Source organism: Quercus robur, chromosome 12, assembly GCF_932294415.1.
Source record: "Quercus robur chromosome 12, dhQueRobu3.1, whole genome shotgun sequence".
NCBI classification, from domain to species: domain Eukaryota; kingdom Viridiplantae; phylum Streptophyta; class Magnoliopsida; order Fagales; family Fagaceae; genus Quercus; species Quercus robur.
Genome location: NC_065545.1, coordinates 12,396,587 through 12,416,478, shown reverse-complemented (window position 1 = coordinate 12,416,478; position 19,892 = coordinate 12,396,587). Strand labels below are relative to the sequence as shown.

The following is a 19,892-nucleotide window of genomic DNA, read 5'->3' as shown; positions in this document are numbered from 1 at the left end:
GGGGCCATGGATTGGACAAAGCAACACAAGACTGCAAATAATATTCAACATACTGTAGAAATTGATTTAGCTTTCCTTAAAAAATATTTCCTTGATTAATTGCAAATGCAGCTCTTTGACTTCATATTTGCTTTTTTCCTCTTCAATCCCATATCATGGAGTAAAGACACAACACAAGGTTCAAGACTCTTAGGGGCGTTTGGTAATATTGTTCTAATAACGTTGTTTGTATTTTTTAGAAATATGTATGGGTGAAAAAATATGTAAAAATACATATAATGTTTAAAAATTGAAAACATGTATTTAAACACGTGTACCAAACGAGCCCTTATTTTTTCTTTTTTTTTCTTTTTTGAACTTCACTATGTTCAAGACTTTAAGTAATAAAGAAGAAGAAAGAAGAAGTATAATTATTAAATATATATATATATATATAAATAAATAAATAAACTTCTCTTTGGCTCTCCAACAGATTTATAACCAAACCCTTATTGTATAACAGATGCTAATTAAGAAATTAAGAAATAATTTACAAGACAAAAAAAAAAAAAAAAAAAAAAAAAAAAAAAAAAAAAGAGAGAGAGTGAAATGGAGTGGCTATTATAATAATAACCAAAAATTTAGGGGCAATTGCGAAGCAATTGTCTCTTATGCATACTATATATATTTATATAAGGCCAAAGAAGACCAGGTTCCAATGTCAGTGTTATGGCAGCAAAAATCTCCCTTCTTCACCTGAAATGAAGGAGAATTCCCTGGTTTTTGTCTTCCTCTCATGAAAGCCAATTCCCTATTTTGTGTTCATAAAAAAAAAAAAAAAGCCCTTCCTTTTCTTTTAGTGAGAGCACCAACAACAAGAAATGAAGAAAGAAACAATAACAGCTTAGAAAGAAACAAAAAACAAAAGGAACAGAAAGACAAATTAATATCTAGAACTATATCAATCTTTTTCTCTCTTTCAAATGTCAAATGCTACAGGTGATGAAGGGAGCTTCTCTTCAGGAAATACCGGGGAAGAAGTTGTTCGAGAAAAGCAGCAACAACAGCTACAAAATCATCTCCATGGCTCAAGCTCAGGACCTTCTGGTGCCAACAGTAATAGCTCTACCTCCCAACAGCAACCACCAGCCAAGAAGAAAAGGAATCTTCCAGGAACTCCAGGCAAATTCCATCACCCCCACAAACCTTAGTCATGTTTTTAAAGCTAATATCTAGTTCCTTAGTTTGAATTAAGCTAGTTCTAAAATTGAAACATGCATTTACAAGTGCTTTTAGTAGTTAGGTAAGTGCTTACAAAATAGGTAGGTGCTTAAACATAAGGTGCAGATTTGTTACTTAATTATGCATGTTTCAGTATACTTAAGCATTCATGTTAGGTGTGTTTGATTCAGCTCAAGAGAATAAAAGAAAAGGGTTTATTCTTCATGAGGTTACCTTTCAAAAATATTAAAGCTGATTTTTTATTTATGAAAAGAATAAAATAAAAGTTCAATTATTGCCTTGAGATTACAATAATTGCTGACAACTGTTTACTTGATTGCGCTTTTTATTTCTCTCTTTTTGTTTCCAACTGTGATGGGCTGTTATGGGTTCATGAAATTATACTGTACATGGAATAAAATTGAAATTCCCAACTTTTACTAATATGGATCACTCTTGTACTTCTTTAAGTGAGTATTTCTAACAACATTCTACTTTGGATGAATTCGAAAAGGCTATACTAATTATTTAATTTTGATGGTTTAATTTAGATCCAAATGCTGAAGTTATTGCTCTATCACCAACGACACTAATGGCAACAAACAGGTTTGTGTGTGAGATATGCAACAAAGGGTTCCAAAGGGACCAAAACCTTCAATTGCACAGGAGAGGTCACAATCTTCCATGGAAGCTCAGGCAGAGGACAAGCACCGAGGTCAAGAAAAGAGTCTACACATGCCCTGAGCCATCATGTGTCCACCACAACCCGGCTCGAGCATTAGGAGACCTTACTGGCATTAAAAAGCACTTTAGCCGTAAACATGGAGAAAAGAAATGGAAATGTGACAAATGCTCAAAGAAATATGCTGTGCAATCCGATTGGAAGGCTCATCAAAAGACCTGTGGTACTAGAGAATACAAATGTGATTGTGGAACCATCTTTTCCAGGTTCACATTCAATATTTTCTTGAAGTACACACATTAAACGTATACTGCATGTGCATGAAATGTTAGGATGTCAAATAAGTACAAGACTGAGTATATATGGTATAGGAAATCAAATGAATTTCTTATGTAGTTTTTGCATGTTAATTTCTTAGCTTGTTGAGAAAACTGCCACAAGATTAATTTTTCTGGTACATATATATGTGGCTATGTTCACTAATTAGGTTAAAGTATCATAGTTTCATGTAGCTTCCCATATAAAGGAGATTTGGAAATGGCCGACAATTTGATTGACTTTTTTACGTACCCTTTTTTGTGCTTCTTTTTATGAGCTTTTTCCCCTCTTGCTTTTTAGTTTTTTAACTTCAAAGTTTTTATCTTTCTTCTCATACAAATATAATTGTCTATTACACTTTAGTAGTTCAAATTATGATATTTAAATAAACAACAAAAACCTAATGCAAACCCACTTGTTAATTCATGTGTGTGCAGGAGAGATAGCTTTATCACCCACAGAGCTTTCTGTGATGCATTAGCAGAAGAAAACAACAAAGTAAACCTGGGACTGATGAACAACAATATTGGGTCAAACTTAGACACCCAAATGCCTGAGCTGATGTCATCTATGCCTATCAACACCACAACAAACACATCCATTGGAACATCTGAATTCAACAACTTTGACCCCAAGAACCCACTCAAATCCCTCCCCCAAGAACCAGTCCCAATTCCATTTAAGTCCATGAACATGGGAGGTTTGTTATCAACAAGCTCAGGTACTCTCTTTGGTGGTCCAAAGACTTCCTCTTCATCAAGCCTACATCTCAGTTCCAACAGCTCCTCTGGCTTAAATTATCTCCAAGACAATAAAAATGGGTGCCAAATCTCTGGGACCGCTCACATGTCAGCAACAGCTTTGTTACAGAAAGCAGCACAAATGGGTGCCACTGCAAGCAATAATACTATAAACTCACCCATGATGCAAAACAGCCTAGTTAGTGCCAGCATGGCTGTTAATCATGACCAAATTTCTTCTATTAGACCACCATACTCATCAAGTGCCATTCAACGGCATAATATTAATGCCTCATATGATAACTTCCAACCACAGCCTGGTCAATCAAACATGGTTGGGATCAATGGTGGAGCATTCATCAACCAGGAGCCATTGCAGAAAGTCCCACAAGAAATCTCACAACTCTTTGATAGTACTACTACTACTAGTACTGGTGGTGGCTCTACAATTAATGATATGGCTATGTTTAGCCAAATGATAATGAACCAAGGATTCATGATGAAGAACACAGAACAAGCGAACAGTACTAGTTCTAGGTTGATTCATGGAAAAGCCATTGTTGAACTGAGCCAGACAGAGCCATCAAGTTTTAGAGGAAGTGATAGGACTACAGTTGATTTCATGGGGATTTGCGGGTCAAGGCCTGTGAATATGCATGGACAACAGCAGCAACGACAACAAAGGTTGGAATTGGAGGCAATAAGCCAGCAAAGGTTTCCAATTATGAATCCCTTCCAGCAACAATTCACACATGGGGATTCAGGAATTGAAAAGTCTTTTTGGGATGTTTGAACAATATATATAGGTTTTTATGGTTGTGGATCTGCATGTGGATGGAAAAAACATGTTCTTACACATATCAAGGATGGCCACGATGGAATAAATATCCTTCGGTCTTATTGTTCCACTTTATACTCTACTAATTACTGTAAACCGTGTGTCTGATTTTTTAGAATATAAAGTGGAATACTAAGAATGGGACAAAAGATTTTAATTTGACCATGATGCACCATGAAGGGTGATGATGGGCTAAAGTGGTTTCTATATCTAATTTAGCCATTATGAAACACGAGCTTGGTTTTGGAATTCAAGTGGTTCTCATGCAAGATCCATTTGGATTACTCTTCTCTTTAATCTTGAATTATGCCTGTTTGGAAGACTTAAAAAAAAAAAAAAAAAAAAAAAAAAAAAAAAATTATTAAGAATTTGGATTTTCCTTAAGTGTGTGTATGGGAGCAACTATGCGAAAAAGAGTGAGCTTTAGTGGGCATCTAGAATGATCTTCACAAGAATGTATTGTTTAAAATATGAAAAATTTGGAGGATTAATTGAAGCACAGCCAAACTTCATTATATGACAAGCACATTTGAACCTTACTTGAATCTTTTTTGTAAGTACATGGGCTTGTTCTTTTTTTATTCATGCATGGAAAAATGCCATGGTCCATTTCAAAAATGGGCCTGTTCTTTTTTAACAAAAATCTTTTGTTTATCTTTCTTCGCTTAACCTTAGCCAATATAATTAAGCTAGGCATATGCTTCCAAACAACCTCTAAGAAAAATCAAGCATTTACGTGTCAATAAGTTTGAAACCTAAAACAACAATTTTAACTTAAATATTTTCTTATATTTATATATAAATTAAATAAATGTTATTTACATTTCTATATTATAATTTTTTTTTTAAAATCCACCCTTACCAATTTTTATTAATTTAAAAATCACCCATTAAATTTTTGTTATATTTTATTTATTACTGGTAACAAATTTATCTATAAATCCTTTTTTAGATTCAATTGATTTTTTATTCTTTTTTTTTTTTTTTTGAGAAACAAGACATCAATTTTTATTAAATAATCAAGGCTGTTAAGTCAGCTTGTACAAACTGGAGAATATCTGATATTACATTTTCCATCCAGACATTTGAACTTGGGCTCAAACTTGCCCGCCTAGCCAAACTGTGGGCTACAATGTTTCCTTGGCGACATACATGGGAAAAACTAATGTTCGTAAAAGCAAGAGCTAGTTGTTGTGCATCCTGAATCAAAAGCCCATGAAGAGCAAGGGAGGGGCTAGGGTTTGAGAGGTCCTTGCAAATGGTTTCTGAGTCTCCCTCTATAATAGCTCGGGTGATGCCTAACTCCATCGCAAATTCATATTCTCTAGTTGACATTTATAATTAAAAATATTTACAAGAAACATTATCTAAAATAGAAAATCTTAATATGACTATAATAAAATAAATGTAATAACATAGAACAATAGAATCTAATTTATCGAAAGTACTATTATTGTTTCACTTAACAATAGAATTACCTAATAACCTCAAACTTCATAAGACAAGCTAGATCCACATCAATTCAAATTGATAATAGAATTTTTCACATCAATTTTACATAAAAAGTATTATATAAAATGTAAAATAAATTAATTTTGTTAAATGTGAACGTGAAAATAAATTTAGAGATAAGATTGAAAAAGCAATTTTTGGAAAAGATCTCTAACTTCGCAAGAGACTCATCCATGACTTTCATAATCTGATAAAGATCCCTCCTTGCTCCAGTCATGCTGTTCAAAGGAGGTGGTGTCCACCTGCACCGGATTACTGGAAAGTAAATTTCGATGGAGCAATGTTTGGAGAGTTTGATGAGGCTGGCATAGGTGTGGTCATTCGAAACTCCAATGGCGAAGTGAGGGCTACTTTGTTCGAGAAGATCAAGAAGCCACCTACTGTGGAAATCCTAGAGCTACTAGCTGCCAAGCGAGCAGTATTATTTTCCCTTGAAACTGGTACTATGAAAACAGTGGTTGAAGGGGATGCTGAGACAGTGATCAGGGCACTTCAGTATGGTGGCTGGGAGAGAGCTCAAGGGGGTCACCTAATAAAAGATATTTCTGCTATAAAAAACTCTTTTCAAAGTATTTCCTTCTCTAATATTGGTCGGCAAGGCAATGCAGTTGCTCATGCCTTAGCCCAGAGAGCAAGACATTCATTTCCTTTTTCTGTCTGGATGGAGCATGTTCCACGTGACATTGTTTCTTTTCTTTCATTTGATTTTCATATTCCTTAATTAATAAAGCAGCAGCACGTTTCCTTCTCAAAAAAATAAAATAAAAAGTAAAATAAATTAATTTCATTAAATGTGAACGTGAAAATAAATTTAGAGATAAGATTGAAAAAGCAATTTTTGTGGTGATGGATTTTCTATATATATATATATATAGAGAGAGAGAGAGAGAGAGAATCATGAAAAATATATTTCGCTTAAGGTCACTAAATAAATATAACAATGGACTATAGGACCAAGATGATGAGCTTTCTTTCATTTGGTAACCTTAGACCATTACTTAAAAATGATCTAATAGAAGAGTCAATATGGTGCCAATAGCCTTTAAATCAACTAACATTTCCCTTCTTGGTAAGAGAGCATGTCTAAAGACTAGAGTTAAGCCCTCTCAACAACCTTACCTATTAACCAAAAAAAAAAAAAAAAAAAGGTATTTCAGGTGCAATTTAGACCATATGCTATATCGTGACACATTAATATGCTAGAGACAAAAATAGCAAAGGAAATCACATAAGTCCATCCTTATTAATTTAAAATAAAAGAAGATATTTTAGTACTTAAGTTTTTTTTTTTTTTTTTTTTTTTTTTAAAGGTACAATTTGAAGTATGTTTTGTGCTCTAGAGGTGTAGAACTAGATTAAAAAGGAATCAAGGTACTATCAAGTACTAACAAGTGGGCATTCAAAAAAAAAATACTAACAAGTAGGATGACAAGACCTTTATAGCTCAACTGACACTTTTTAATGTTTTTAATTGGGATATTCAAGATTTGAAATCTCCTTCTCTTATTACTATTGAATTTTTTTTTTTAATTGACACGTGTGCTTGAAGCTAAAATGCGGACACCATGGCAAAAGTGAGATATATATATATATATATATATATAATAATAATAGTAGTAGGTCTTGCAATCGGAGGCCTTGAGTGGGTTAGGAGAGAGGCCCATAATTCTATAAGTTCGTTATGGCCCTCTGAGTAGAGTAGCCTGTGGCCACCCTACAAAAGAATTTAAAAAGCCCATAATGAAGCCCAGGGGTAGTTTTGTAATTCACTATAGAAAGTTGGCCGCTTTGCGCCACCATACCCATCGCAAAACTTAAAACCCTAACCCTAATTCAGAAAATCAGCTCCTATATATACTCACCTCAAAACCCCACTTTCAATTTGCCTACCAATCCCCTCTCTCCCTCTCTCACTCTCTCTCTCTCTCTCTCTTTCTCTGTGTTCTATATTTTTTTGATTCACAATTTCATGTTTTTATATGTTTTCGGTTAGGGAATTATCACTGTTTGGATTAGGAAAATGTGGAAAAAGGGGGGCAGTGATGTTGAAAAAACTACCTATTTTCTGAGGGGAAATACCCCTTTGATTATAAAATTTTACCAATGGATCCTTCTGAGCCCCCTGGCCTCACTCTTTCCTATTTTTGTTTCGATTTTTTTTTTTTTTTTTTTAAATCTTAAAAGCAAAAGCTTTTTATATTTTGGTTTTTGGTATTTTGTTAAAATCTGATTCGGAGCTACTGACGTGATGAGATTGTTTTCGGAAGATATTGATGTCGACTAAATACAATTCAGACTACAATTATCTGATCAATGGCTCTCTCTCCTGCTTTTCTTTTTTTTCTTTTATTTGTTTTCAATTTTTTTAAACTTTTTGTATTTCAATGATATTTTCTTTATCATGATATACACAATTGTACACCTCAATCGTTTGAAAGGGCCAGAATTATTATTTTTAATTTTTAATTTTAATGGAAAATTACGTTGAAATTTTGATACTGTTTAGAAGGGGTTTGATGATTTTTTTTAATCGAGTTATATCGCAAATGTTTTTTATTCTTTCTTAGGATGCGATAAGGGTTTTTTTTTTTTTTTTTTATCTCTCAAAAATTAGCAATATAATTCTATAGCTTCTATCTCATTATGCTAGAAAAGCATGCTTTGCCTCTCTGATTTGGGGAATAAGAGGATAAAGCTTGTAGTTAATAATAAATCTATCTGGAACAAGCCGAGTAGAAGACAAAGGTTTTGTCTGCGAGTGAAATCTATGGGCTGCTAATGCAAATGGTAAAACAGATCGAGAGACAGGAATTTTCTATTTTGTGTTTGAACTATATCTTAGAGATTAAACATTAAAGGTGGAAGATTAATTGTAAATTATAATTTGTCGGGAAACCAATTGAAAAACATGATTATTGAATATTTTAGGCGTTATGCTACAGAAAAAACCAGTAATCTATGACTTTGTAGCGGACTGAGGTTTCTTTTTGAATCAAAATTAGAGGATTGGAGAATGAAATATGATAATTGCTAAAGTAGTAAAAAGTAAACAAACAAATAAAAAAAAGTGTAGAAGATTAAAGGGAGAAAAGTCTCAAAATTTAGTGGATTGGAGAATGTAAGTTGATTATTGCTAATTAAAGTGGTAAAAAGTAAACTAAAGAATGTAGAAGATTAAAAAGAGACTAGATCAAGAACTAGTTACTGTCATACCTCAAATTAGATTTCAAAGCCTGGCTTTATACATCTTTAATATCGAGAAAGAAAAGAATGCATAGAAAAATAGTGAATTGCACCACGCTCATGAGTTAAAACTAGACGGATAAAACTTTTTCCTTGTGAATTTTTTTTTTTTTTTTTTTTTTTGTATTTTTATGATCAAGTAATTTTATTTACTAAATGTACAAGATGATTCAGCTTTTAGCTTTTTTGTACAATTTTTTAAAACACTTTTAACAAAAAAATTAGATAAACCAACGAGTGAATTGTGTGTATATGAAATTTATGAATGAAAAACTCGAACCCATCAAGCAGAAAATGCACAATTTGAACAAAACTTGTCATTACATGTATCCAAAAATTTAAAATTTCATTTTAACCTGTTAAAAATGGACTTTTAACAAGCTTGGAGATGAACAAATCTCACAACGTCCCCTCAGTACAGGAATTGAATCTCTACAGTATGTAAAATTGCCTCAGCAGGGCAAAATATTTATCAAAATAAACAATTCCAAATAAACTAAATCTCTCTGGATTGTCACGCCTCATTTTGGCATAATTTTCTTCCCCACTATAGTCTATACCCCTTTTGTCCTGAGGAATAGATGTCTATAATAGTATGTTAGTGCTTCAGCATTCTTATTTATTACTTGTCCCTAACTAATTTAGGTTAGATATTGTGTCTTTTTTCCACTTTGTGACACTCTTGCCATTCAAAGGTTCAACTGTGGAATTGGATGCCCCAAACGTAGCTGAATGCTTACATGAATGATATTTGAGGCTGCCTTCAAAATCTCATTCTCTGCTTCTTCTGCCATCTCCTTTGCATCCCTGGGATTAAGGAAAAGTAATGATCAAATATTTTGGAGTGTGTGACTATAACATCATTTTGAAGAAAGTCAATAAGGTTGGATTACCACAAGCTTTACCGTATCAACATTTCTGGTGGCATAGAGACCTCAATTTGGAGTAAAAGCTTGCCTTGCAACAAGTGGTGAGTTACGCGCTCAACAACCATTTTCTGAAACCCAGTCACAATTGTCATTTTCATGTAACATATTTGGTGTAACTGCTAGTGCAGCTGTCTTTTACTAGTACTTTTCCCCACTAAAGCACATTCGATATAGTGCAACAAATAGAACCCAATTATCATTTAATGCTCATAAGTCATAACATAACCCTGATTTACTCTACGATCTCGACACCAACTTCCAACTATGTAACCATGGGTTTTGGAAACACCCTGCACCAAAGCCTCTAGCTCAGACATGGGTTGAAGCAGCATCAGTGCATCACTATATGTTGCACCTATAAGTGGGCATGAGACTCGAAAACCATTCAAAGAAAGTTCAAATTGTACTATTCATGTTCAATATGACTCAAACTATATAAAAATGTTGTCAGCTCTTTTTGAAAGCAAACAATGGAGCTAAACAAAAGTAAAGGGCCACCTGATAGTTTTTAGCTTAATTTACTAACTTCATAGACGTAGAACATGCTAGTATGAAATGCTCAAAAACCACAGAGAGTGGAGCCCATAGGTCTCCAATGAATTCATCTATCATCACATCATTACAAAGTACAGCATAGTTGACAAGAAACTTATAAAATGACTCCAATAAGAAATGTACCTCAGGAAACCTTGACAAGATGACATTGGAAACAACTGCTTCAATGTCTTTATCCTCTGCAGGAATATTTATATTTTGCATGGTTCCCTTAGAACTTTCTTGCTGGTCAGCTATACTCGCAGAGATTTGTGAAATTGCAGGATCTACAAGGAATTAGAACAAGTGATGAGGACATAACATGACAGTAAAAAGATATATGAGAATCAAAAAAAAAAAAAAAAATGATAAAATGACAAATTTTTATTAGCCAGATATGCAAGCATACTTAAATAGATATTACGTCTTCTTCAATGTAGTTGTCTACCTTGATTGGTTGTGGCATATGGCGGATCAAACATTAGACGTTGCTCTTAATTAGCTGTGGATTTGCATCTTTTCTCTATTGTTTCTGGTTGTTATATGATATTTACAGTATGGCCAACATAAAAATGAGAAGAGGAACTAGAGTACTAATTCTATTTTCTATACAATAAAAATAAAAATTTTGACCATGATGCAATCACCACCAATGACCTCTATAATCATTTGGCATATAAAGAGAGGGGGAAAAACACTTGGGTGACCACCAAGCTAGAATACATCTCCGAATAAGAACGATCAGTTGGGTGACATTAACATCCATCTATTCTTCGTTCCAAAATCTCATTGCCACTGCAGAACTTACAGACCACTGACACCAGCCTCTATAGTTTGTCTGGAAGAATTTAGGAAAAAGAAAAAACCAATCAGTATACCTATGTGTATGAAAACTTCAGCTACTTCAGGGTGGGATTTGTGAATGTGATGACGAACATTTTCACCAATGTAATGTCCAGCACTAACACTACAAAGAGGGTCAACCTGCAAGCAAAAGTAGCACTTAATATGATTGCCAATATCATACATGTAGTTTTGTGTTCAAACATCCAGCTTTATAAACCATAAAGCATGAAAGATTGTAATAATTAGGAGAACCAACCTCAATATGTACATCAAGATACAGATATGAACCAGCCCTCCTTCCCCTCATCCGATGGCATCCCTATAAACAATGTAAGCACATATTCAGAAAAGCATGATCCTAACTGAACATATCAACAGAAATGGGCAAACTGATGGCAAAGTAAGTTCAATAAGTAAAAGAAATTAATCCTCAATAGGTATGGTAGGAATTCTAGAGGCCATTCCAATTCAAACTGTGATCAATATTAATAGTATTATGTTGGAAAAAAAATAATCTCCAGTACCATTCCTTGGAACTTGTAGTCAGCTTGTAAGAGTTCGATTACTCCTCAGAACTTCATACAATTTTTTATACATACAACTTCAAACAAAGAGTTAAGCAATTATTTCACATGTGTGTTCAAAGAGTTCTGAAGTGACATCTAAACAACAAGGCTTTTATTTGCTCTAAAATATCATAGATTTCCATATGTTTCATTATATTTTGAACAAACTATTACAGAGAATCCTCAACGAGAGAGAGAGCAGAGAGATCCATTCAAACATTATTATAACCATCCGGCCACCATTACATTGCACCAACCAGTTCATTGAACCAAGCTAGGGACAAAGTAGACATAGTAAGGGTGCCTAGTGACAATTCAAATTGTTTTATCATCCAATTAGGCTCAATCTAAATTCAGATAGATTTGAAAGTTTCATAAGCAAATAGAGGAAGCTAATCCAATATGATGTGAACACTTACTAAAGAATCAATCATATTCTAACCTCAAACATATGTAGTAATACAAAATGCCCACCAGTAAAAGTGTAACCACAAATCAGGTAACAAACAACTAATTTGGCAAGTAGTGGTGCTCTATAATAAAAATAATAATAATAAAACCCACAAATATATAATTATAGCCCATACAAAACAAATAACCAAATTAAGGTTAAAGATCAAGGAATACCAACAACTTTTCCAGCAACTGTATAAATCATATTTGAAACTTACCTTGACACCCTCAGTTTGAAGTATTGTTTGTTTAATAGAATCCAAATGTTCCCCTGGGATTGCAGCATCCACCAGCTCCAAAACACTAAAAGTTGGACCAAAAGAACTCATCACATTCATGCTGAACTTATTAAAAGTATATTTTCTTATACTTAGTCAAGCACAGTATATACCTTCTTTCAACATTTAAAGACAATTGGGCATTTGATAAAACAGCATACTAAAGTGGGATTATAAGTTACAAATCTTAACAGTGAGTGAAATGGTTTACCAGCCATTTACGCCTCTCAAATGATTTCCATAAATTGCAAGAAAACTGAAGAGAGGAGATTGTATGGCCAGCTACAATTATCTGAATACTTTCAAGAGATACAGCCAAAATTTGTCCAATTAAAAAGGCTTCACATAAGCATGATGAATCTAACCCTATGGGAAACAATGCAACCATTCAAAAGTTTTGACAAAAAGATACAGATGCAGAGATTCGAGGTTTTAAACATATCTTGGCTGCTAAATAATGTTTCCTAATAATTAACAAGTATGACCTCTTCCAACTAAAGTTTGACAGTCCAAATAGCACACTGAAAGTCCATAGCAAGAAACAATGTGAAAAGCGCAGATATTGCCATAGTAAAATTAAAAACAAACCTCTGATACCCAGCTTCAAGCCCAGCTTTTAGGATCATGCCTGAGACAATAACTCCAGCTAGGGGATCTAGAAATTTAACTCCAAGAATAGAACCTCCTAAGGTTGAGATAAATAATACTAGGTTAGTGAATTTCACAAGATTGAACAGCACCAGTTTTCCAAGAAAATTTTGTAAAGACCACAACAATTTTTGGAGACAGAAGACAAAATAGTGTGCATGTACTGTATCGCTTGTCATTTCTCCAAATTCCAATCTACCACAGATGGATTTTGATAAGCATGTCAGAAGATCCATTTTGAACAATATATATTTAAACAAAAGAAAAAATATAATAAACAAGTAACTCTCCCTCGATATTGAACCCAAAAGAGAGCAGGATTGGCACAAAACATCACAGGATAGCATCAGCAAACACACCATATTGAAACAGAGGAAGTGATATGAAAAGTGTAAGAACCAAGTACGAGACTAATGGGCCTTAGATTACTTGGGCTCACAATTTATTTGTAGTGGGTTTGAGGATTTCCTACTTTGGGTCGTTCTCGGCAGAGAGACTCAAAGCAACACTCAGTTTATTCTTTCTCACTTGATGGTTTTCTCTCAATTTCTCTGAACCCCTTCTTCTCCCCAATTTCTTCTATTTATAGCCAAGGTTAGTGGGAAGATTATGATTACAGCCACCGTTAGTGCTACTAAGGGTCCAATATTATCTGGTTAAAGTGGATGTTTAGGTGAGAGGGCGGTGCAGCATTTATGACCTTGGAACTTGGTTCCTGCTTGATGGATTATGTTCGGCAACTCAGTTTCCCGTGCATATCATGACTTTCCCGGACACGGCCAATTCGCTTGCCCGGGAAAGTTAAACCGATCGTCTGTTGGAACTCAGACCCCAAAACTTGTTTTCACGTTAAGGCAGTGTCAAGAAGGGCGTAGGGTAATTGGACCTTTCCGCTGGGCCTGCATCCAAAACCGGTAAGGGCCTGGGCCCAGGACCTGTATGGGCTTGGGCTTAATGCCGGTATGGGCTTTGGGGTCTCGGTGCCGTACAAAAAGGTTAACTTCATTAACTTTTTTTTATTAGTGGGTCAACTTCATTAGCTGCCTAAGCAATACAGAGATTAAATACATTAATAATCTCTCTGAATTTTCCTTTCAAAATAATCGCTCATGCTTTCTTTGAAGACATATAACCTACATCTGTGACAGTTTCTATCAGAAATACCAATATCTATCATGCGTTATGGTATTACATGCCTCAACAAATTGCAGCCCCTTCCAAGTTTCAATCACTGAAACAGATTTTCTCCACATTACAAAAATTAGATTCTGATATTGTACGGTACTGATCAAATTTTTTTTTGTGCACTTATGACGGATGGAATATAGAAATATCAAGCAGCACCAGTGACCTTTAATCAAGTCCCCTTTAGTTGTAGTATTGTTACCATCAACTATAAAAGGTTTTCACTCATGTATTAAGGGACCAATATGATACACTTAAGGCGAAACATTAAGCCACTTATACAAAACAGCAGTGTCTCCTATTGTACAACACACACAATAAACACATTTTGCAACAACTATTGACCTCAATTGAACTCAATTATGTGTTGTCCAAACTACTGCTGTAGGTATTGAAGAGTTGTAAAGATATTAAACTAATCAGCTACAGAACAATTAGCAAAATATCAGATTTATACTTTACTAATACCAAACGGAATATTCATTAGAAGAGGCAGTGCTCCTTACCAACGCCAATGAGAGCAACTACTGATGAAACAGCGTCTGCACGATGATGCCAGGCATTTGCTTTCATCAGCCCACTGCCTTGTCTTTCTCCAGCCCGTTTTGTTATCCAATAAAGCCTATGGGAATAACATTGACAAAAATATAAAACAAAGTCAATGAATAATTTTGAAACACACAAACAGAGAGATTTATCAACAAAAAAACGCACACACACACAAACAGAGAGAAATTCCATAAAGTTAGAAATGAACAGTCAACACATAGATGTGACGTTAACACCTAGAAAGACAAAGAACCAGTTGATATAATTCAAAAGAGGGATCACTAATTGCACCAACGTTAAGTGATACATTTCAACTTGAAGCTCAATGAGGGCGATGACAAGGCAAACAAGGTGTCAAAGATGCAAATTGATTAAGGAATTAACAGCTTTTATTTTAAAAGAAAATGTGGTCATGAAAAGTGACAAATAGAAAAAACAAAGTTCATCTAAACAGCCTAAATGGTTTTGTTAAGGCTTTCATTGATATAGGAACCCATCCAAATAATTATAACATTAAGAAAATGTCCAATGGAACTAAATATATTTTGTTAAAATAAAGAAAATGTGCAAGAAATTGTTCAAAAATTAATAGATATCAACAACTTTGGTACCCTTCTTTTACACAAATGGATACAATAGTCATATTCAAAGCCAGGATGGGATGATCCATTTCAACTCCATGGTGGTGTCCACTATGAAGATGGCCATGCACATGCTCATGTGAAAATGACTGATCAACTATTTCAGGATGTGATGACAGCATTCCCTGCATAATTGAATCAAGATTTCATTTCAAACTCTAAAATTTTCCACAATTAAAATTATTTAAAGTCCCTTTTAACTCCTATAGAGATTTATGTTTAAGTCGCAGAGGACCTAAATTTGAATCAAAGTGAGAAGAGAGAGGAAAAGCAGTCATACTAGCAAAATCTCTAAAGCATGCCATGCAATGCCACCAGCAGTTAACAAAAGCATACAAGAGATTCCAAGGCTTCCTAGAGTCTCAAATTTACCATGTCCTGAAAGAAAAGTAAGGAAGAAAAACTATTGTATAATTGCGGAAGCATTGCCAAGAGAAAAGGTCTCTATCATATTTTACTACATGCATAACTACCAATAGCAAATGGCAATAAAACATTTTGCTATATATACATAAATTGAGATTAATGGAGTAGCGTGTAGGTACAAATCAAGAGTGACCATATGGGTGTTCTTTGTCTTTTGGAGCCTTTGCAACTTTATATGACCATAGAGCGATGCCACTAAGAACCTGCAAGATAAGAAGATATGATGATGGTTACCAAAAAGTAAATGAAGTAAATGTCATTATCTTGAAATAGACATTAAGATACAAAGAGACAATCATGCATAAATTTTCTTCGAAACAACTAACAACTAATTGAGGAAATAAAATTTGCACATTAGTTATGCAAAATCAAGCTGCTCGTTAACATGATGTAATGATACAAAATACGATGAAGACAATATAAGAACATCATAATGGATACACAAAGAATGAAGCAAACAATCAAGAAATTACATTTTTCATGAAATTTGCAATCTTTCAAGATCCTAGCATACTCTAATTTTAATGTAAAATAAACATTAGCAATTACCATGTCCATGCTTACTACTCATCTCTAATACATTGAAACATTGATCATCAATTTATGGTGAGGGACCTAGATAGAAAAAAGCACATAGGAAATTAAATGTGATTCTCCATTGCCTCAAAGAATTGTAAACCTATTCACAATGCCTTTTAACTCCAATGAATATGATCTAACACCAAATAATATAGGCAATAAACTTAAGCTCGGCTAAACAATGTTAAGGCCACACTTAAGCCACATGGTTTTGCAAGATCAACACCTACTTTGGCAACAATCTCAAAATAACAGTGGACATGCACCCGAGTGTTAGTACAGTTGTCTATATGAATAGTTAAACCTTACCATTAAATGGTCCCTTTGTTAACGTGTAAAACTATTTGAGATAAGTGATATCTACCATTACTTATTTAGGTTTTCTGTCAATTTGATCCCTGCCCTGGAGCTTGAACTTGTGTAATTTGGTCTCTGAAGTTTGTATTTATTATCAATGCAACTTTTCCTTCCAAATTCATTAACCTTGCACCATTAAATGTCAAGTCACATGCACATGGGTTGAAAATTTTACCGAAACTTCTCATTAAAAATAATATAATAAAAAACTTTGGAGAAAATGGCAAACTTCCCCATTTTCTCAATACACACACATATATATACATATATCATGGAATTTCACTAAGACAATGTCATTTTCAATTTCAACTCAAATGCATATCACTTCTTCTTTTTTTCTTTTTCCTTTTGAAATGGTTAGAAATACTTACACAATATATATGCTGCGACCCCAGCAGCTCAAACCCCCAACCCCCCCCCCCCCCCCCCTCTTCCCCAAGCATTACTTGGCGAGGTACAACTCACCCAACTGGGGTTTCAAACTTTTTTTTTTAATAAGATATGTCACTTCATGTTTAACAAAAGCAAGGTTAATATCTTTTAGAAGGAAAAGCTCCATTGATAAGTAAATACGAACTTCAGGAACCAAATTGAAAACAAACCCACACTTGATGGTGGTAGCAACGGTGGTGTAGTGGCAATGGAGGTGTAGCTGATGGTAGTGTCAGAAATGGCATGATGGTGGTGTGGTAGCAGTGGTGGTGGCACTGACAGCACAAATGAATGAAGGGAGTGGTGAAACTTGTTTTCCAGTTCTTAAAAGCCCCCAAAAGAAAAAAGAAAAAAAAAAATAGCCCTTTATATGTTATTTTCTTTTAAGGATCCATAGCCGGCTGCAAAAATTTGGGATTACGGCTCGTTGTTGTTGCACCAAACATTTTAACATTTTCTGAAAAATGATATCCATCAAAACAAACACAATGTTAAAGATAATTGAAAACTAGCAATGCTATTAACATTGGCCTCCTTTTTTTTTCTTGGTCAAATTGTTTGTTTCTAAAGTGGAAACTACGAAAACTACAAAACAAAAAAAGATCTTCTGTATTTACCCGCTCATACAAACATTCCATTATGCAATAATATAAATCACCCACTTTTTTTTATTTTCAATATTAAGTTGCACAACATACACAATTCCATAGCTCCCGCAATTCACCACAACAAACAACATGAGAAAGCAACAAGATATAATAATAATATCAACCATTCAACACAAAAACAAAACATGGGCAAGCTTTAAACTTTAAAGTTTACCACATCGGAAACAGAATGTGCAGCATCAGCAATAATGGCAGTGCTACCAGAAAGATAGCCAGTGAAGGCTTTTCCAGTAGCCAAACCAATGTCAGCAGCTAGACCCAACCGGAATATACTCTCACCCTCCTTCCCATATTGTTGGTTTTGCTCCTCCTGATCATGGCCATGGTGGGAATGGCCCAGATGCCACCTTTTGGGGATTTTGTAAACTGGGTGATTGTATCTGTGGTTTTCAGAGTCAGAGTCAGAGAGAGTTTGGAGATGGGAATTCAGAGTTTGGAAAATTATGGGGTTTGGGTGGAATTTCTTGTTCTTGTGGGTATTGGTGTGTGACAGTTTTGAGATTGAAGTTCTGTATATGGATTTGAGATTGTGGAATCTAAAACCCATTTTTTTGAGTTTTGTGTCTGAATATTTGGTGAAATAATTTAAATCTTCAAAGGATTGTGGAAATGATGAAGAAGAAGAAGGCGGGTATCTGACTGAAACACCGTCTGAGATTCTTGAGGAAGTAAAATAATATTATAAATTAAAGAAAGTGAATAAATAATTGAAACAATATTAAATTGGGCAGTGTTCATTGTAAAGTGTGTGTAATACTAAAATGACATTAATTTAGAATTTTTTTTTATTTTTTTATGAAATTTTTACAACTTTTTATTATTATTTTTTTTAATAAAAGTAGTATTAAAACTTTCTTAAAATAACTTATTACCAATTACTTCAACTTTTCTCTCTCCCACGTAGGAGTGCTCTCTCGCTCGAGTGTTCTTTTTTCTCTCGAGTGCTTTTTCTCTTTCCTCTATAGGAGCGATCTCTAAGGCCCTAATTTGGAGCTTCTAATTCTGATTAGGTGGCCTCAAAATCATTGGAAAGGTTTTGAAATCACACGGTAATATCCAAAGTCATAGAGCAAGAGCTAATAGAAGTCTTGAAGAAAATGCAACTAACGAAAGAAGAAGAGTTGCAAATCTCAATCTCAGAAGAAGGTAAGCACAAGTAATAAAGGAGTGCTCTCAAAGCCTGATGGGGAAGCTTTTGACAAACAGAAAGCAAAACTTACGTGCTCTAAAGAACACTTTAAGGATTGCTTGGAAAATAGGCCAGGATTTGAAGATCGTGGAAGTTGGAAATGATATCCTTCAATTCAAGTTTGTCGATGAATATCAACTAAGGTGGGTCGAAACAAATGGGCCATGGAACTTTGAAAATAATCTCTTATTTCTCAAAAGATGGGAGAGGGGAATGACGGCAAACAATATCTCTTTTACCCACTCCCCTTTTTGGGTACAAATTTGGGGTTTGCCTTTTGATATGATGACAGAGAAGATAGGAAAGGAGATAGGCAGCAATTTGGGGATCTTTATGGTAGTGGATACAAGATCATGGATGTCAGATCAAGCAAAATTCATAAGAATAAAGGTGAATCTTCCACTGGAAAAACCCTTAAGAAGGTGTGGAAAAGTAGCTAGCCCAGAGGGGAGAGTTTCTGCATCCAATTTTGGTATGAGAGGTTGCTGATTTTCTACTTTAGGTGTGGAGTAATTGGGCATGACGAGAGACACTGCAAAAAAAGTGGCCAACCAAATCAAACTCTGCAATATGGTGAATGGTTAAGGGCTCAAGGAGGAAGCAAAGCTAGATTGTCAAAAGAAGAACAAAGAAGAAATCCAATAAACCAAGAAGATTATGACATGGCAATGCAAGAAAGGATGCCAGTAGGGGCGGAAGACAGTGGCTATTCTACTTCCCGGACGATGCACACTCCGGGGAAAATCTTGGAAATGAAAAAAGAGGAAGTCTTGTCTCAGTGATGTTAGAGAAAGGTGAGCATGCCACGCAAGAGGTATGTCAAATTCAAACTCCAAATAGTAGAAATGATGGGATAGGAGCAAGGAAAATAGGGGAAAATATCCAATGTAAAAAGGGGAAGGAAAAAAAATCAAAATATAGGGCCAGCCCATAGCTGTATGTCAACAATAGGAAGTGAAATTGGGGTAAGTGGGGTAATACATATGGGCCGAGAAGAAACACAAAATAAGGAGTTCTAGGAAGTCACTAGCCCAGATAGAATGGACTTTGGGCTTAGTATAAAGAAGGAAAATAATGAT

General features: G+C 34.6%; 2 protein-coding genes and 2 non-coding genes across 5 annotated transcripts; 3 read left to right on the top strand and 1 right to left on the bottom strand.

Moving 5' to 3' along the window:
- Positions 1 to 704: 704 nt before the first annotated feature.
- On the top strand, positions 705 to 3,950 carry LOC126709816 (zinc finger protein GAI-ASSOCIATED FACTOR 1-like). Its single transcript, XM_050410160.1, has 3 exons — positions 705 to 1,161; positions 1,752 to 2,148; positions 2,638 to 3,950. The coding sequence occupies exons 1-3, from the start codon at positions 963 to 965 to the stop codon at positions 3,731 to 3,733; spliced, it is 1,692 nt and encodes a 563-aa protein (XP_050266117.1). The 5' UTR covers positions 705 to 962; the 3' UTR covers positions 3,734 to 3,950.
- Positions 3,951 to 7,320: 3,370 nt separating this feature from the next.
- LOC126710646 (small nucleolar RNA R41) lies at positions 7,321 to 7,414 on the top strand. Its single transcript, XR_007649708.1, has one exon. It is a non-coding gene; the product is annotated as a small nucleolar RNA R41 (small nucleolar RNA).
- A 114-nt stretch (positions 7,415 to 7,528) lies between these two features.
- Positions 7,529 to 7,606, top strand: LOC126710649 (small nucleolar RNA Z155). Its single transcript, XR_007649709.1, has one exon. It is a non-coding gene; the product is annotated as a small nucleolar RNA Z155 (small nucleolar RNA).
- Positions 7,607 to 8,818: 1,212 nt separating this feature from the next.
- On the bottom strand, positions 8,819 to 18,317 carry LOC126709104 (metal tolerance protein 2-like). Of its 2 annotated transcripts, none has more exons than XM_050409193.1 (12): positions 17,779 to 18,314; positions 15,722 to 15,791; positions 15,443 to 15,540; positions 15,133 to 15,287; positions 14,479 to 14,594; positions 12,728 to 12,824; positions 12,080 to 12,164; positions 11,099 to 11,161; positions 10,875 to 10,980; positions 10,141 to 10,283; positions 9,439 to 9,530; positions 8,819 to 9,340 (listed from the first exon to the last, which is right to left on the bottom strand). In XM_050409193.1, the coding sequence occupies exons 1-12, from the start codon at positions 18,169 to 18,171 to the stop codon at positions 9,223 to 9,225; spliced, it is 1,536 nt and encodes a 511-aa protein (XP_050265150.1). In that variant the 5' UTR covers positions 18,172 to 18,314; the 3' UTR covers positions 8,819 to 9,222. The 2 variants fall into 2 exon arrangements, with proteins under 2 accessions (XP_050265150.1, XP_050265151.1); XM_050409194.1 differs by having other exon boundaries at positions 9,114 to 9,340; positions 9,427 to 9,530; positions 17,779 to 18,317.
- Positions 18,318 to 19,892: the final 1,575 nt, after the last annotated feature.

What these genes read in the sequence shown, in the direction of transcription:
- LOC126709816 (XM_050410160.1), top strand. Translation starts at nt 963, where the DNA reads ATGTCAAATGCTACAGGTGATGAAGGGAGCTTCTCTTCAGGAAATACC. An exon ending in GAATCTTCCAGGAACTCCAG is followed by an intron (nt 1,162 to 1,751) that starts GCAAATTCCATC and finishes GGTTTAATTTAG; the next exon opens with ATCCAAATGCTGAAGTTATT. An exon ending in TGTGGAACCATCTTTTCCAG is followed by an intron (nt 2,149 to 2,637) that starts GTTCACATTCAA and finishes ATGTGTGTGCAG; the next exon opens with GAGAGATAGCTTTATCACCC.
- LOC126709104 (XM_050409193.1), bottom strand. Translation starts at nt 18,171, where the DNA reads ATGGGTTTTAGATTCCACAATCTCAAATCCATATACAGAACTTCAATC. An exon ending in TCCATTTGTGTAAAAGAAGG is followed by an intron (nt 14,595 to 15,132) that starts GTACCAAAGTTG and finishes TTATTCCCATAG; the next exon opens with GCTTTATTGGATAACAAAAC. An exon ending in CCACCAGAAATGTTGATACG is followed by an intron (nt 9,341 to 9,438) that starts GTAAAGCTTGTG and finishes CCTTAATCCCAG; the next exon opens with GGATGCAAAGGAGATGGCAG.